The sequence below is a fragment of the Paramormyrops kingsleyae genome, chromosome 18 (genome assembly GCF_048594095.1).
Source record: "Paramormyrops kingsleyae isolate MSU_618 chromosome 18, PKINGS_0.4, whole genome shotgun sequence".
Classification (NCBI taxonomy): domain Eukaryota; kingdom Metazoa; phylum Chordata; class Actinopteri; order Osteoglossiformes; family Mormyridae; genus Paramormyrops; species Paramormyrops kingsleyae.
Window position 1 is genome coordinate 11891876 of NC_132814.1, and position 19271 is coordinate 11911146.

Sequence of the window (19271 nt, forward strand, 5' to 3'; positions counted from 1 at the left end):
AGTATTTTAAATGAAGCTGTTTCCTGGGCAGATAGCTGCTCTTTGTACATGTGAATTTGGCTGTGTGTTTGAAGCTGGCTTTGGTCTTCACAGGCATAAATGGTTCCCGCAAACACGCCTGAGGTTTTTCTGTGTAATAAATTGAGAACTTCAAAGGCATCTGTGCCTTATTTTGCCAAGCTTTACGCTCCTTATTCTCATTTTGTTGAAACAATTAAAATCCAGACATAACTAAGGTAATTTTATTATTATTTTTTTGTCTGCTGGACCATTCGGTAAACAACAGGATGTATTCTTGGATAAGAGCACAGAGTCTTGTATGTATGTCACATGACCTGGTCACCATAGCGACATTAACTGGGCGTATACTGGATTAGAGAGTATGACTGGTGCTGACCATTGCCCAGTGGTAATGGGCTGTATGTGGCTTTGGTCATGATGCACCTGACTGTTCGTCAGAGCACAGGAAGTGAGAGACTCACCTGAGTAACGCCCAAAGGTAACGCCCCACACATGCAGAGACGTGGATTCTCCTGCTGGATGTTCTTGATGTGGTGATGGACGTACCCGTGTTTGCAATAATGTGGTGAACCCGCTCCGTTCCTGTGTGTGTTCCAGATGAGCTTCTGGAACTTTCTGCTGTTAGTTACATACTATGTTATGGTAGTGTGTAGGATGCTTAACACCATCATGGTCTTAGGTATGGAGTAGATTCAGGGTCTGCCTATGACATGCTTCCCATATATGTGAGATCTTACTAATGGCTGCCTCATACGTGCGACATCACATTTCCTGTGGCCTGCCAGTACTGCGAAGTCAGGATTTGTTCTCCAAGGTGTATGAATAATCCTGTTTTGTTTTAGCTCAGTAGCGATTAATCAGGTACTAATTGGACACTTTGAGAACGAGCTCTGCCGGACTGGGAGGTTTGTCAGCATGTAGGAAACATCTGGAGAGCCTGCATGAGCACGTTTGCGTGTGTATGAGTCAGCGTCCTATCGTTGGTAGGTGCGTGTGTGTCGCTGATGTATGTCTGATCGTGTGCCGCTTGTATGTGTGAGTGTGCGTGGAATCCTCTATGCCTTTCTGCGTTTGTAGCCAGGGGCGTAAAATGATATGTGTTTGTGAGCGTAACAGTGAAAACTGTCTGCAGGTCAGCCTCCTGGGGGGTGATGGGGGTGGGGGGGGGGGGGGGGGGTGAGAATGGGTACACAGCAGCGAAAGGGTGAAATGTATGCCTAGTTGCCATGGCACCCACAGAAGCCCCCCTCCCCCCCCCCCCCACCGGTTCCATGGGACGGTGCCTGGGTGAAAAATGTTGCCCGTTTTGCTCAACTGACTGCAGCTGATAGTGCAAAGCCAAGGTCTTAATAATAAGGCAGCTCATCAGACTAGCACACAGGAGTAGTCTGCTTAATGGAAAAGCGGTGCGCTTCCAGACGTCGCGTTAGAAACGATTAGCCGGCCTGCTAATGAAAGAATCATTCAGCCGCTGTAGCACTGGGGCTCTGTGCCGATGTGAGCTTCTGTGCCTGTCTGCGGTTTGGGTTATTCATTTGGTTCTGAGTATACCTGGTGGTAATGGCGGTGTCAGTTTCAGCCCTTCACAATTACAGATCTGTGGCCGATGCTGCCCAGCCTGTCTGCTTACAGTGTGCTTCCTCAGTCATACTTCCGTTCAGCAAGGGATAATTGGTACTGCAGTTCAGCTCATGCAAACTCCTTTAGAATAAGAAAGTTACTAGCTTTGTGTTGAGTCATGGAGGATGAGAAATTGACTGTCTCTTAGTTGGCGCTCTGTAGACTTTTGTTAAGCGGCACCTTGTGGTTCTGTTTGAGGAAGACTTGGACAGGCCAGTGCATCTGGGTCCTGCAGACAGTTCTAGCCGATGTTCAGCTGCTGGAGATCATGAGTGTTGACTACAGGCGCGGCAAATCTATCACAGAACACTCTGAGTTTCAGATCTCTACTTCTAACTGTCTTCTGGGAAATAACAATGTGATTACCTACAGATTGCTTTAAAGGGGCAAGGGACAGGGGTATTAGGGTAACAACAGGCATTTTTCCTGTTGGTACAAATGGATTTTGCTTTTAATATCTCAACTTTCTGATGAATTCACACCATCTTCTCCCTGCTTTCCCCCACGGCAATCCCTCGGAGTGTGCAGCTAACCAATTGTCCGTCTTTAACATTTCATTGGTCAAAATCAGCGTTGTGACTTACATTTTTGTCCCCTAATGGCACAGCACAGTTTGATCGAATGGGTGACGTTAACTGCCCATAAGTCAGATGGCATTTGACATTTGAAGTGAGAGAATTCTTCTAGGGTGAAAAGGACACTGTCTGAGCCATATGAATGACCGGGTCAACCAGACATCATGCCCAGCGCGTGGTTCAGCCCCAGGGACGGGATGCTTCCAGGACAACGGATTAACTGCACCATGGAGATAATGAATCACCCAGCAGGGGGTTCATCACACTGACACACTCATACATGGACTAACCCCAACGATGATCTACCGCAGCTCAGTAAAGCGTCGGTAAGATGGTTTAGGCAACAAAGGGCACATGTAGCACTGGGCTGTGCCCAGTCTGCGTGTGAGAGGTCGGCAGAGCAGTGTGTCTCCAGCAGTGGAGACCTCCGTCTCACACCGTCACCACGGAGATCCAGGCCTGGACTCCTGCGGGTGGATTATCCCTGTGGAGAGCAGGACAGAGGGAACGAGGGAGGAAGTGAGCAAAAGGGGGAAGGTTAAAGGGAAGAGGAGAGAGGGGCAGGTGGAGGAGTGAAATGACCGGCTACCACCCGTGTTAGGTATGATCGGAGGGACCCCGCGGTCCAGCTTTTATAGAGGGCTGCCTGCTTGGGTCTGCTGGGAAGAGAAGAATCTGGATCGGCTTTATTGGCCAAGTATGTTTGTACATGCAAGGAATTGTCTGTTTTTTTTCATCGGTCTCAGTGTACTTACACAGGAGAGACATACAGCAACAAAACAGGACTGCAAAAAACAAACAATTAGATACAGTATATGCAAAGGAGCATAGAGCAAGGATGCCGGATGAGGTACAATGGTGATAACAGGTCTATTGCACAAGAATTGTCCTTGACACTTAGGTATTCATCAGAGTCGTGGCCTGTGGACAGAAGCTGTTGATATGTCTGGTTGTTTTGGCGTGCAGTGCTCTGTAGCGCCCGCCAGAGGGGAGGAGTTTGAACTGGAAGGTCTAAACAAAGGGGGTAGGTCTGGGAACAGAGCCCCTGGGCTGGGAATCGTGGCTGAAATTATGCAGTCTACAGCATTTCTATTAGAAAGGCATCAAAGACACCCCCCCCACGTCCACCCCCTGTCTCCTCCCCTTGCTACCGTCTCTATGTGTGCCTCTCCCTGGCTCTCCATTGAATTCCCGCTACTTAATGACTTGGGGAAAGGCGCCATTGTGTGACGACCTTGATAAAGGCAGGATGGAGTTAAAATGGTCTGTGGGAGGTAGGTTTGTCTCTGGGAACTGGCAGTTAAATTTCTCCGTCTACAGCGATCTTGAGAGGACACGGAGAGGGACATGAAGGAGACAGCGGGGTGGCTCTAGGGGGTAATGCGAAGGTCGGCACACAGTGTCCGTGGAGGTCTCTCCCAGGTGCACGTTTTTGTCTTGTTTAAAGCAGCCCCCCTGTGGTTCAGCCTACCTGGCTGCAGAGAATAACAAGCAGAGCCCAGGTTTTCTGTGTGAGCAGATGTGATTTACTACCCCAGTTCCTCACAGTGCTGGCCTGTAAATTGATGCTGTCATAATCATCATAGTGTTATGAAAAGTGCTATAATAGGTAACACAATAACTGCATACATAATGCCTTTTTGATGCAGTCCTCGCTGCGAGGAAGGCAGCAGTGTACTGTCATAATGTATTAATAGAACATTCATAAGCAGCATGTGTGTATACCATAACGTCATGACGCACAGTTTTAATATACATTAATAACAACTCAGCTGCTTCTTATGAATGCATTATGAAGGTGCACTGAATGTATGTATGTGTGTGTGTCGTATTACATCTTATTATCCAAAGTAGATATTAATGGATAGAAAGTCAAATATATTGTGTACTTCATTGTAGTAATGACAGCATCTTCTACTTGCAAAAAGGGGAGGAGAGTGAACATTTACTTACTGTGGGAGGAGTTTTTGTAGGATGGTGTAAGTGTTGGAGGAGTTTTTGTAGGTTGGTGTAAGTGTTGGAGGAGTTTTTGTAGGATGGTGTAAGTGTTGGAGGAGTTTTTGTAGGATGGTGTAAGTGTTGGAGGAGTTTTTGTAAGTTGGTGTACTTGTAGGAGGAGTTTTTGGGTTGGTGTTTATTCCTTTCAATATGTGATTTCTAAAAATAATATTTTATTGATACTATGGATGTTATATTTTTCATTAAGCGAACACAGTCTAACAGATTACACACCTTATTCTTTTACTATTTAATACTTTGAATAGCATTAAATAATCTTAATTTTGTCCAGTCTATTTCAATTTATATTTTTTAAATGTCATTTAGTATTCTTACAATTATTCATGCAAATTTTCATGTAAATGTTCATTTGTTAAAATCTACTTTCCACACCTTGGCAATATTTACTTCATGTTTTTCATGCCAGTAAACCACTTTGAATTGAGAAAGCGAGGGGGGTGAATCTGGGCAATAATGAAAGTGTTTAAATGAGGAGGAACAGGTTGTTTCACAGATGGCCAGTCAGGAAAACCAACTGGTCATTTCCATACTGCAAACTGGTCCTGCTGGCCCTGTGATGGCTCATAGTTATGATGAGTTGGCTGTGGTGTTACGGCATTGTCCTGCGTCCACACGACCCACTGTCCTTCACTCAAATGACCCCCCTGTCCCTCATCCAAACAGCTCATTGTCCCTTTTCCAAATGACCCTCTGTCCCTCTTCCAAGCAGCCCACTCTTACTCATCCAAATGACTCACTGTCCCTCATGCAAACTACCCACTGTCCCTTTTCCAAACAACCCATTGTCCTTCATCTAAATAGTCCACTGTCCCTCATCCAGAAGGCTTGTTGTCCCTCATCCAAATGACCCACTGACCCTCATCCAAATGACCCACTGACCCTCATCCAAATGACACACTATCCCTCATCCAAATGATACACTGCTCCTCTTCCAAATGATCCACTGTCCCTCATCCAAATGACACACTGACCCTCATCCAAAGGACCCACTGACCCTCATCCAAATGACCCACTGACCCTCATCCAAATGATACACTGTTCCTCTTCCAAGTGACCCACTGTCCCTCATTCAAATGCTACACTGTCCATCTTCCAAATGACCAACTGTCCCTCATCGAAATGATACACTGTCCCTCTTCCAAATGACCCACTGACTCTTGTCCAAATGACCCATTGTCCCTCATCCAAATTATACACTGTCCCTCTTCCAAATGACCCATTGTCCCTCATCCAAATTATACACTGTCCCTCTTCCAAATGACCCATTGTCCCTCATCCAAATTATACACTGTCCCTCTTCCAAATGACCCATTGTCCCTCATCCAAATTATACACTGTCCCTCTTCCAAATGACCCATTGTCCCTCATCCAAATTATACACTGTCCCTCATCCAAATGCTACACTGACCGTCTTCCAAATGACCAACTGTCCCTCATCCAAATGATACACTGTCCCTCTTCCAAATGACCCACTGACTCTTGTCCAAATGACCCATTGTCCCTCATCCAAATTATACACTGTTCCTCTTCCAAATGACCCATTGTCCCTCATCCAAATTATACACTGTCCCTCTTCCAAATGACCCATTGTCCCTCATCGAAATTATACACTGTCCCTCATCCAAATGCTACACTGTCCTTCTTCCAAATGACCCACTGTCCCTCATCCAAATGACCCATTGTCCAACATCCAAATGACCCACTGACCCTCATCTAAAAGACCGGCTGTCCTTCAACCAGACAGCTCGCTTTCCCTCATTCAGACGGCCCGTTGTTCCTCATCCAGACTGATCGCTGTCCCTCATACGACCGGCCAACTTTCCCTCGTCCAAATGGCCTACAGTCTCTCAAGCAAACCACCCACTGTAACTCCTCCAAGCGGTCCACTGTCCCACCTCCAAATAGGTCTTTATATGATGCATCAAACACATGCACAAACAGTCAGGAAGTCCTTATTTCATTGCATAAGCGTGTGGGATGATGCCAGGACTGCATGTGGCATCACAGCGCACTTACACACATACGCTTTTAAAAACTTCACTACTTCACGTACAGGTGGGGAAATCCATCAGTACCTGTCTGATTAATTAGCTTGTCTCTCAGCATCGGGCTGTTCCTTACTGCCGTGGTCGGGCCCCACTGTCTGTGCATCCCTCTGTTACTCTGAACTGAGATACAGTGCTGACAGAGAGTCTTAGGATGCCCCACAGATGCTCAATAGTGTTTAGGTCTGGAGACATGCTTGGCCAGTCCAGCACTTTTACCCTCAGCTTCTTTAGCAAGGCAGTGGTCATCTTGGAGTTGTTTGGGGTCGTTGTCATGTTGGGTTACTGCCCTGCGGCCCAGTTTCCGAAGGGAGGGGATCATGCTCTGCTTCAGTATGTCACAGTACATGTTGGCATTCATGGCTCCCACAATGCACTGTAGCTCCCCAGTACCAGCAGCAGTCATGCAGCCCCAAACCATGACACTCCCACCACCGTGCTTGACTGTAGGCGACACACTTGTCTTTGTCCTCCTCACCTGGTTGCCACCACAAACGCTTGACACCATCTGAACCAAATAAGTTTATCTTGGTCTCATCAGACCACAGGACATGGTTCCAGTAATCCATGTCCTTAGTCTGCTTGTCTTGCCCCCCGTATGAGTGGCAGCACTCATACGTCTGTTTTCAAAAGACAACCTCTGGATATGACGCTGAGCACATGCACCCAGCTTCTCTGGTCGACCATGGCGAGGCCTGTCCTGTTAAACCGCTGCATGGTCTTGGCCACCGTGCTGCAGCTCAGTTTCAGGGTGCTGGCAATCTTCTTACAGCCTAGGCCGTCTTTATGTAGAGCAACAATTCTTTTTTTCAGATCCTCAGAGAGATCTTTGCCATGAGGTGCCATGTTGAACCTCCCGTGACGAGTATGAGAGAGTGTGAGAGAGAACACCAAATTTAACACACCTGCTCCCCATTCACACCTGAGACCTTGTAACACTAACGAGTCACATGACACTGGGGAGGGAAAATGGCTAATTGGGTACAATTTGGACATTTTCACTTAGGGGTGTACTCACTTTTGTTTCCAGCAGTTTAGACATCAATGGCAGTGTGTTTAGTTATTTTTAGGGGTAGCAAATTTACACTGTTATGCAAGCTGTACACTGACTTCTTTACATTGTATCAAAGTGTCATATCTTTAGTTTTGTCCCATGGAAAGATATAATAAAATATTTACAAAAATGTGAGGGGTGTATATAGCAATGTTTTTTGTCATCAGACTAATAAATTTGCAATATTTTTACTGAATTAAGCCAGCGACCCAAGACTTACTGTGAGCACTGCATGTCTGTACGTTGTGGGGGGTGGGGGGTGGGGGGGGGGGGGGGTAACCATGTGACCTCACTGTTGTTTTCCCTCCTGGCTTGAACCCCCACAGCTTTAGTGTGAGCCCCCAGCCTCCCCCCCCGCTCCCAGCATCTGTCTCTCTTGTTTACTCTCTATATCGCGTTGTGTGACTCCCATGTTGGGTCCTGCCCCTTCCTTGTAACAAGAAATCCATCGGTGCAGAAACATCCATTCCCTGCCGAGTGCCGTGTCACATGGTTCCCACAATCTGCTCGTGTGATCCCGGCGTGCACTGTGTGCATGTTTGTGTGCATGTATTTGCATGCGTGTGTATGGACAGGCTGGCACTAAGCACACGTGTCCGTCTCTGTACCCGCACAGATCGCACAGACCCTGTGCAGAGTGATGCCAACACTGTGAGCGCCATGCGAGTCACATGGTCTGGCACCGTGACGTTGGTCGCCGTCGCCCTCCTGGGAGTCATCCAATCGCAACGGCTGGAGGACCCCATCACTATAGGTAAGTTCTGGAACTTTCTGTCGAGCGTGGAAGGGTAGTACATGATGACCCTGAGCTGTATCTTCATGCCTCAAACAGATTTCCACACACTCTTGTCAGATGACTTGGGGCACCTCTGTTATGAAAGGCGCTATATAAAAATTAACTGAATCTCACACGACAATGGATGTACCTGTTCTTTATTCTGTGTTATCTAAGGGGTGGCCCCTAGTCAACATGTGACCACCCCAGTAAGCACCCCACATCGTTATAATAATAAAGAGGAAATGAAATTTGGATTATCTTATTTTCTAAGTGGAACCATAGAAGTCTTGGTGCTCAATGCCCCCCCCCAATAATCATAACTGTCCCCTGAGGGTCACCACATTCAAAATGTTCTGCAGTCATTACAGCACCTACCCCCCCCCCCTCCAAAAAAAAAAAATACACAAATAAATTATAAATAAAATGACATGCCATATTAATACAGGTAAGGCAGTAATACATAAAGCATAGATTATCTACAGTGGAGCATAGATAAGGAGAAGAAAACATTTAAAAATTAAAAAAAACACCCTCTGGCATCACCAGGCTTCTGTGGATTGACATTTTCTGGGTTTTGTGGGAAATATCACAGGCTCCTCAGCTTGCCCCCGTGGGTTAACTGAGCTGTGATCTGGAAGAATAACGAGGGCAGGCAGGGGCGTGGCTAAATTCCCTCTTGTCCAATTAGAAATAGCTCAGCAGTAAATAATTCCCTCCCCTCTTAAATAGCTCTGCTTCATAGAGTATGTCATTAATATGGATACATGAATAGCTAAATACATCCAACAAAAAAAAAATCATGTAGTTCAAAAAGCATGTGAGCCGCTTAAAGAGACAGAGAGAAAGTATGACCCACCCCAGAATAAGAGCTGGTGTCAGAACCGGGGGGCTCGGGGATCTGCTGGTGACGCCCCATACGTCCCTTTTTCCGGGTCACTGGTCTGTGGCTGGAGACACAGGGCCAGCCGGAGGGAGAGGGGCTTAACGAACTTAATGACCTGTCAGTTCACCTGACGAGTGTGGGGGGGGGGGGGGGCAAGAAACCGGGGGGTTTATTAAGCAGGCCTCATAAATTGAGAGTGAAGCGATGATTTCTATTATAGCAGGCTGTCTGCCTGGATTCCCCATGTTAATTAGGAATTATTGCTATAACGGTATTAAAAGAGAGAATTACAATGAGCCAACATGCCCGACTCCCCAGACAATAGCAGGAAGCCATAATGGTTTTGGTGGTAGTGGATTATTTCAGGTTTATTTTTCTGGTTTGGTTTACTGTATAAGACATGAACCTCCCCCCCCCCCCAAACAAAAAGAAAAAATAATTCCGCATGAGGAGCCCTGGTTCAGGGGTGTGTAGCATCGCTACTTAGAGGATGACTTTCTCACCATGGCAACAAACCATCACTGCAGCAAGCTGCATTACATGCGTCTGGAGCACGGGCACATGTGTCAGGGCCATCATCATCATCGGCACGTCGCATGAGAGAAGACGGGGCAAGGACACGCTTGCTCGTTTGCGCCAACCCCCCCCCACGAGCCGTGTGGTTATCAGTGACGATCCTCTGGACGATGCCCCGGTGGGGAATATGACAGCCCCGCAGGTTCTGACCAATTGGCTCATGTGGGGCCAGCGTGTGGCACGAGAACATGCGAGTCGGGGCTCGGAATCTGTGTTACGTGCAGGAGGGCAATCTGTTACCTCATTATGCGCTCAGCAGCGATGTCTGTCTGTCACCGTTGCCGTGACGATCAGGCCTGTTCTGGCTTCTGCATGGTAGGACCCGGCGAGGGTTGGGCAATATGGCCAGGACGCTTCCACTCATTTGGGCCAGGGTTGGGCAATATGGCAAAAAATAAAATCTCAGTTTTATGGACGATTCAGGATTTTGATTTTGATTGTTTCTCTTTGTCATAAAAGCAACTGAGACAGTTATTAGACGCATCAGAATTGGGAAAAATCTGTACTAAGAGGAGACTCCTGACTGTAATCAGATAGATAGATAGATAGATAGATAGATAGATAGATAAATAGATAGATACTGTAGATAGATAGATAGATAGATAGATAGATAGATACTGTAGATAGATAGATAGATAGATAGATAGATAGATAGATAGATAGATAGATAGATAGATAGATAGATAGACGGACCCTACATACCATTCACATGGTAATATATGCATACATGTCAATGTGTGTGCAGACTTGTCTTGAATTGAAAATCTCATGCCAGCCAGCTGACCAAAGTTCCCAACCCGATAGATAGATAGATAGATAGATAGAGAGATAGAGAGATGATTAGATTTGTAATTACTTCAAAATAGGGCAAGGACTCACTTTTTAAAATATAGTGTAACACCGGAGTGGCTAATGTTAGCTGCCCTCAATGTTAGCGTGACTTCGGGCTATAGGACAACCACCTGTATTTCCATGCTGTAGTTTGACACATGGCTTCCATTCCTCTGCTGTTCCACCCGCAAATGCTGGAGGAAATTTGTCCTGCTGCCAATTTTAGTTTTTATGGCTTTGGTCAGTGTTGGGCCTTTCGAGTCCCATCCAATTCTGTATGACTGAAGTGACATCGCCACCTTTTTTGTTACAAGCTTATCCAGATGATAAGTACTGCCTGTCTTCATCTTGGCATTTTTACCTGGTTTGTTGTGCGGTTTATTGGGGGCAGTGCCTAGGACTTGGGGGGTCATTTATCAAGCCAAGTAATATTTTTTTGTCTTTTATTGCTTGTCAAAAACTTACCGATGTTTTGATGTACAGTATTGATTTTGAGATGCACATCACATAAAAAAAAAATGGAAATTCAAATTAAATTAATTTGTGGTGAAAGTTCTATGTCCCTATGAGGACCCACTCCATCTGTCCTGTTGCCTGTCAGATCGCCCTCCTTCTACATAGGGCTGCTTCAAAGGTCCTCTTATACCTCGGTCAGGACCCGGCTTGTCCGTCCTGGTGCCTGTCACTCCGCCCTCCTTCTACATAGGGCTGTTTCAAAGGTCCTCTTATACCTTGGTCAGGACCCGGCCCGTCCGTCCTGGTGCCTGTCACTCCGCCCTCCTTCTACATAGGGCTGCTTCAAAGGTCCTCTTATACCTCGGTCAGGACCCGGCCCGTCCGTCCTGGTGCCTGTCACTCCGCCCTCCTTCTACATAGGGCTGCTTCAAAGGTCCTCTTATACCTCGGTCAGGACCCGGCCCGTCCGTCCTGGTGCCTGTCACTCCGCCCTCCTTCTACATAGGGCTGCAGAGGTCCTCCTTCCACCCTGTGAGGACCCAGGCTGTCTGTCCTGGTGCCGGTCTGACTGGCTTCTTTCTGCAGAGGTCCTCCCTCTGTCTGCACTCTGACTTTGTTGTACATCCCAGCCCTGAGGCTGGGGGCTAAGCTCACGGTCCGCGCGACAGTCACTTAATTACCGTGAGGGGCAGGAGAGCCCCCACCCCAACCACCGCCTGCGCCCTTCCCCAGGGCTTAGTTTAATGAGGAGGCTGGCCGGGCCTGTGTCTGTATGTGACTGGGTGTAATATTTATATCTGTGTGTCTCTCTGTCTCTTCATGTACGTGTATCAGTATTTTGGACTATGTGAAATAGTGCATGTGTTCCTCAGTATAACCTGACAGCCCTCTGTGAATTGATTCCACCTCAGCTCCGTCCACACATGGAGGAGATTCTGTGTGCAGACTTTCACATGCATAATGAGCTATATCGAATCAATTAGCCACAATTAGCCACAGTAATGGAGAACGCAAGCAGCCTCGTGCCTCCGCGACCGCCTAAGAATCCACTTCTCGGCTATTTACTATGCAGGACGAAAAATATATTTCCTGTAGTAACATATGCAATAATAGTGCAAAGTAGTAGCATGCAATATTTATTTATATTAGATAATAACGTGTAAGTACACGCCTTTGAAGACAGTATCTTAAAACAAATCTTTCCTCCCTCCTTCCTCCTCCCTGCATCTATTTCTTCAGCTACACAGTCCCCCCCCCCACTCCCACCCCCCCCACTTGCTGTATGAAATATTGATGCTCGCGTGCGTGTGTGTGTGTGTGTGTGTGTGTGTCTGTCTGTCTGTGTGTGCTGGTAGGTAATGAGCAACAGTGAGCCTGGCCTGGCCAACAACCCATAATTTCTAAGTGAGAGACAGAGACGGAGAGAGAGACAGAGACGGAGATGGAGAGAGAGACAACAGAAGAAGTGAAGGCTTTTCAAAAGAAAAAACAGCCACATGATTCTTGTTCTTGCCTGAGTGATTCATTCTTCTCGTTATTATCTTCATTTGGAGAAGCACTGTTACCTTCTGGAATCCCTATATCTGTCCTGTTGCACCTCTTTCATCATCAGATCCTCCATCTCTCTGTCTTCCCAGTGCCAGTCTCCCCTGTAGAGTCTCCTCTTCTCTGGGAATGAGGAAGGACTCCCCCGATCAATGCATAGAGATTGTCACCCCCTTAGTCCTGCCATCCCAGGCCCCAGGCCGTACGGGTTAGATGTGGACACACACTGCTACCCACTCTTCACAAGCACATTCCTGCATCCAAAAACTGAAACCGAGACACATAAAGTCACGTACCCCCCCCCCCCCCCTCCTCATTATATGACTCTGACTGGCCACTGGAGGCCACAGGAGGTTGGGGGAGGAGGGGAACCTGCCGAAGGCTGGACATTGATTGGCTGATTGACCAGCACTGGTTTGATATCCCTGGATCAGCGTTGGGTGGCAAAGGAAGTTGTGTGGCTCAGCGACCCTAACGATAAAACTGAGCGCAGTGTGCACACACACACACACACTCACACTCACACACACACACACACACACACACACACATAGATACAACACACACACAAACAATACACACATACATACAACACACGCATATAATACATGCTTATACACATACAACACACATGCAATGCACACACAAAAACATAAAACACACAATACATGCACACAGAACACAAACACACACAGTACACATACAATACACACATACAACACAGTACACACAATGCACACAGTCACTGACACACACAATACCTACACACACCTGCACATGCGCACACTGCCCCCCGACATAATGACCCTAAATAAGTCCACCCTCGCAGTTCCAGCACAGCACACTCCGCATCATCTGTCTGCACACTCTCTGATTGATTCCTTCCCCCCCCGGGGGTGAGTGTAACAGCCCCCACATTGATTACCCATCCGTTACCCCGCTTCCCAGTACCTGCTCTGTGGAGATTAGGGCTTGTCCATGTCTGTGATAAGCCGGCGACTTGGGATTTGGGATTTCGAGGGTCTCCTCTTCTTCCTGTGTGAATCCCACTGCACTATTTTCACGCGACGTGGACGTTAAAAAGCCCAGATTACCAGCATGGGGGGCGGCTGCCTGTCCCAAATGGCCCCCTGAAGTCTTAAGCAAGGCTTCTGATCCCCAAAGGCTATATCCCAGGCTGAGATAAACCAATCAGCTTGCCCATTGGGCCCCAACTCCCTCTATAAGAGCACTGATGGGTCTTGTGGCAGGACAGGTCCCCACTGAGGTGGCCACTGACCTCTGACCCTTGACACTTAGGGGTTGCAAGCAGGAGGAGATGGAGAAAAGCCAGTGGGAGGGAGATGAAGTTTGGAGATGATGGCATGGAAAGGAGAGGAGAGGGAAATGTTGGGAAATAGAGCATTTTGTCTGTACATGCTGCTGATGATATTGCACCTCATCCTTTCGACTTCTCCTTTCTCATTTCTGAATTCAATCTTTTTTCGCCCTGCGTCAAGCAGACAGTCCTCGCTGATGTCGGCGTGCGTTTCGTTTGCGATGCGGGCGATGGACGGTTGCGGTGTTTCCTCTGAGCATGGCATGGCCTCAGCGTCAGATGGCAGAGAAGCTGGAGCCAGTCGGTGTTTGAGCACTGGAGCTGGGAACAGCACAGTGTTCAGCCAGTCTGTGTTGGAGCACTGGAGCTGGGAACAGCACAGTGTTCAGCCAGTCTGTGTTGGAGCACTGGAGCTGGGAACAGCACAGTGTTCAGCCAGTTGGTGTTTGGTCACTGGAGCTGGGAACAGCACAGTGTTCAGCCAGTCGGTGTTTGAGCACTGGAGCTGGGAACAGCACAGTGTTCAGCCAGTCTGTGTTGGAGCACTGGAGCTGGGAACAGCACAGTGTTCAGCCAGTTGGTGTTTGGTCACTGGAGCTGGGAACAGCACAGTGTTCAGCCAGTCGGTGTTTGAGCACTGGAGCTGGGAACAGCACAGTGTTCAGCCAGTCGGTGTTTGAGCACTGGAGCTGGGAACAGCACAGTGTTCAGCCAGTCTGTGTTGGAGCACTGGAGCTGGGAACAGCACAGTGTTCAGCCAGTTGGTGTTTGGTCACTGGAGCTGGGAACAGCACAGTGTTCAGCCAGTCGGTGTTTGAGCACTGGTGCTGAGAACAGCACAGTGTTCAGCCAGTCGGTGTTTGAGCACTGGAGCTAGGAACAGCACATTGTTCAGCCAGTCTGTGTTGGAGCACTGGAGCTAAGAACAGCACAGTGTTCAGCCAGTTGGTGTTTGGTCACTGGAGCTGGGAACAGCACAGTGTTCAGCCAGTCGGTGTTTGAGCACTGGAGCTGGGAACAGCACAGTGTTCAGCCAGTCTGTGTTGGAGCACTGGAGCTAAGAACAGCACAGTGTTCAGCCAGTTGGTGTTTGGTCACTGGAGCTGGGAACAGCACAGTGTTCAGCCAGTCGGTGTTTGAGCACTGGAGCTGGGAACAGCACAGTGTTCAGCCAGTCGGTGTTTGAGCACTGGAGCTGGGAACAGCAGTGTTCAGCCAGTCTGTGTTGGAGCACTGGAGCTAATAACAGCACAGTGTTCAGCCAGTCGGTGTTTGAGCACTGGAGCTGGGAACAGCACAGTGTTCAGCCAGTCTGTGTTGGAGCACTGGAGCTAAGAACAGCACAGTGTTCAGCCAGTTGGTGTTTGGTCACTGGAGCTGGGAACAGCACAGTGTTCAGCCAGTCTGTGTTTGAGCACTGGAGCTGGGAACAGCACAGTGTTCAGCCAGTCGGTGTTTGAGCACTGGAGCTGGGAACAGCACAGTGTTCAGCCAGTCTGTGTTGGAGCACTGGAGCTAAGAACAGCACAGTGTTCAGCCAGTTGGTGTTTGGTCACTGGAGCTGGGAACAGCACAGTGTTCAGCCAGTCGGTGTTTGAGCACTGGAGCTGGGAACAGCACAGTGTTTAGCCAGTCGGTGTTTGAGCACTGGAGCTGGGAACAGCACAGTGTTCAGCCAATCGGTGTTTGAGCATTGGAGCTGGGAACAGCACAGTGTTTAGCCAGTCGGTGTTTGAGCACTGGAGCTGGGAACAGCACAGTGTTCAGCCAGTCGAATTTTCAAATGTTAAATGTTGAACCGACAGCTCGGTTTTAATGAGGCCGACCTGCTTCATTTTGTTCTTTTTCTCACGCTTTTCTTCCCTATTAGTGTAAAATCTACTGAAAATCTAAATTCAGTTGGTGCCCCACCCCGCCCTGCCCCGCCCTCGGCTAATAAGCTAAAGGAATGAGGCGGGAGTGGGTGGGTGGGGGCGCAGAGCGATCACCTATCCCTGGTGTCGGCCTCAGACTAACCAATTATACCAGACGGTGCCATGAGGCCGTTCAGCCGTCACGGTGATTTAGTCCTGCGGCCGCCGCTGCCGCTCAGTCAATCTGATTTAGCGCGGTTCCCGCACAGGCCACGCGGGCACCCGCTGCACGTCTGCCAACAAGGGAGCCGCCGCGCGAGTTCACAGCGCGTGAAGTAATGCAACCTTAACGAGCAGCGACGGCAATAACGAGCGGGAGCTCTGTGCCAGTCCAATTGCGGCGAGGGGCCGCTCGGCGCACCGTTTTCCCGGAACGTGAGCGCAGAACGTGAGCGCAGAACGTGCTGCGGCCGTACCCAGAAGGTTGCATTTCTAAATGCGATTGATGCCATACCTGGATCTCGCCGAATCTGAACACTTATCAGTGATAATGAGCCCAGAACCTTGCAGGAAGAGACATGATGAAGATGAGGGCAGCGGGGTGTGTGTCTGCGTGTGTGTTCTTCCTGATACACGCGAGGGGGGGGGGGGTCCTATAGCAGTTAAGCAGGATTTTAAGCTCACATGGTGGTTTGGTACCTATCATCTTAGCAGACGGGCTCGCACAAGGCAGCTACCTCGCAGACACGCGTTTCCCATGACGACGGCGTCCATGGCTCAGAGCCGGGGTGACAATCGGCCAGGAAGAAGACAGCTCCTGCGAGAAGTGTGTGCTAATTTGCGCCGTCTTACAGGTGCTTGTTTCCAAGAGTTTCGTGACGGGGTCGAACCATTAGCATTGTGACACCTGCGTGTCTCTGTATGCTGCATTGTGGGTATATGTGTGAATGGATGTGTGTGTGTGTGTGTGCGTGTGAGAGAGAGAGTGTGTGTGTCTGTGTGTGACCAAATGTCCCCACAACAACTCAGTTTTATAAAAATCTGACTGCAATCAAAAAACTATAAATTCCAAAAGTCTTGTATTTTGTTTGTTTATTTTGTCATTGCTGAGATAAGAGTCTTTCCCATAGAAATGAATGAACAGTCCCCACAGAGATATAAATACAGACATGTGCGTGTGTGTGTGTGTGTGTGTGTGTGTGTGTGTGTGTGTGTGTGCGTGGGAATAGTGTGAAAGCATGCTCTGGTGCGTGCGTCTATAGCTTTTGTTTGGGATTCCCTGTCTTCGTCGGGACGGGATTCAGCTGAGACAGCACCACCTGGAACGCAGACACAGCACTGGTTCTCTGGTTCCAGAACTTGCTTCCCATGGCAGAACATTAAAGTGGATCATTATAGTCAGTGGTATGTGTATGTGTGTCACATGTGTCAGTGACTGACAGTGCTGGTGTGAGACAGAGAGTGTCCCAGTGATGAGAGGGATGCCTGTCGTACGCAGAGTGGGCTTCCGATGGGATCGGGCTACTCTGCGTGTGTTTAGACTTCATTGATTTTTTTCGTGTGCTTGAGTATAATCGTACACGTATATAAACTACATGGTTGTCCTGTTCAGTCCTTCCATTGTTTCCCCCCCCCGAGCATTTCACTCCCCCTTTTTTGCTCTCATTTTGGTTCCTCCCTGTTCCTCTCTGCTCCTCTTTGCCTCCCACCCTTCGTTTAACCCTAACTCACTGTCAGATGTGCATGGTGTTGAGGCATCATGGGCGAGGAACAGTGGTGCATTCTGGGAGAGGCTGTGCGGGGCTCGTCGATCTCCGTGAAGTCAGTCTGCTCTCTCACCACCCGCACGCCTCCTTCCCAAGCTTACGAGGCAGTAGATCACTTCCCCAGGTATTTCAGATCTAACTATAGGCATATACGTCACAGGGCGAGACACAGATATAGCAGTATTAGGATAACAGTCCCTCATACTCAGGACAGTGCTGTGTGAAATAAACCAAATCACGAGTACAAGCCTGCTGGATTCCATCTAACCCTGCTCCAGGTGCTTCAGACATGGGGTAGTGGGTGGGACTTTGAAGCGGCGGCTTTTGATTGACATATAATGTGCTTCCACCAGCCAATGACGTGTGAGCAGGGACCCACCCACCATCTGTGCTATCTCAGTCGACACCCGTCTCCCGTTGGCATGACGACGCGTCCCCCCCCAATCCTGCCGTCCCTGATGGGGCGAATGGTCTGGTGTGCAAATATTCACACACAGAGACGCACGCACTGCACCCCCCAGGTCTCGCTGTGTCCCTCCAGCAAAGGCACACTTTGGAACACACCGCAGTTCAATAAGACCCCCTCATTTACATTGCTTGCCACCAGCTGGCTGTATTCCCTTGTTTCTGATTAAAGGGATTAGAAAATTTTAATTTAACGCTGGATTTGCATACAGCTCTAAGGGATGGGGGGGGTCTCCTGGTTTGCCTCAGTCTGCCTCTGTACCTGCTCCCCCCATCATTCTCTTTGATCCGGTATTTTGCCGAGGCTGATGTTGTTGTTAAATGCACGGTGCCCGATTGGAACTGCTCCATCTGTCGCAGCGATTTTCAGCTTCTCTAAACCAGGTATTACCCACAATGCACCTGGGTCTCACCCGCACGACTGTCCCGGCTCGCCTGCTCCTGGGGTCCGACCCGCATGTGGTTTGGGAGTCCCGCTCGTGTCACCGGTGAATGGAGGAGACGAAGGGCAGTTCCAGCTCGCTGCCTGCTGCTCGATTCCCCAGTGTGACTCAGAGCTGCCTGACCGCAAACGTTTTTTTTTTTTTTTAAAGATAAAAAAAACGCAGTAAAAACCAACTAACCAGAATGGCTGTATGGCTGACGGGGCTGGCGGTTTCTAAAAGCGTATTCGCGTCACCCAGGGACTGTTCAAGGAGAACCTCCAGGCTTCCACAGGCCCATCCTCCCGTCTGGCCGGTATCTGTGAAGGCAGAGCCGTGGACGGGAGCCCTGGGGGGTCCTGGGGGGTCCTCGGCGGTGCCCAGGCCCCGCGCCACGCCTCTTGCTGTTTCACACAATTAAGTCAAGTCCGGAGACACTCAGCGGGGAGGGTGTCGTCGTCGGGATCGTTTAGGAAACAAACTGTGTCAATCATTAGCATTTTGTTTCCGACCAGGGACTCGGTAATTAGTCCCATGGAACCTCTGCCCTCGGACTGGTGCCCAGCATGTTGGACAGCATGAGGATGCAGCGCCCCCTTGTGGCAGACAGTAGAACATCACTTTTAGAGTGGCTGTGAAGTGGGCCATCTCTAGTGCCGATTTAAAGCATACGTGTGTATGTGTGACACGCTAATTCGTTCACAAAAGAGAATACAGATTTTATCATTTTATTTAAAAAGATTCAAAACATTAACTTACTGAATACATACTCTCACTTCTAATTTTGTGGGAAAATGACATCACAAGGCTAGTAAAAAAAACAAAACATACTGACATACTATTAGGAGCTCAGAGAGAAGTTACACTATTAAAGTGGGTTTTCCTTGTCATCCCGTGCTTGGCCACAAGAGGGTGCTATAACCCTCCCACTCAAAGCCTTTGTGTTTTGCGTCACTGTTATTAAGACAAAGGAATGTAATCTTTAATTTTCCCGCAATGTCTGGCTCTATGTGTGTGTGTATTTGCCCTGCAATGGACATACCG

General features: G+C 48.6%; 1 protein-coding gene across 12 annotated transcripts in view; it reads left to right on the forward strand.

Moving 5' to 3' along the window:
- robo1 (roundabout, axon guidance receptor, homolog 1 (Drosophila)) overlaps positions 1-19271 on the forward strand; it is a 143136-nt gene that overhangs the window by 31980 nt on the left and 91885 nt on the right. For all 12 annotated transcript variants that reach the window (XM_023827734.2, XM_023827733.2, XM_072701859.1 and 9 more), the window contains one exon: positions 7951-8088. In XM_023827734.2, the coding sequence (XP_023683502.2) occupies positions 7995-8088 (94 nt within the window). In that variant the 5' untranslated portion in view covers positions 7951-7994. The remainder of the gene's footprint in view (positions 1-7950; positions 8089-19271) is intronic.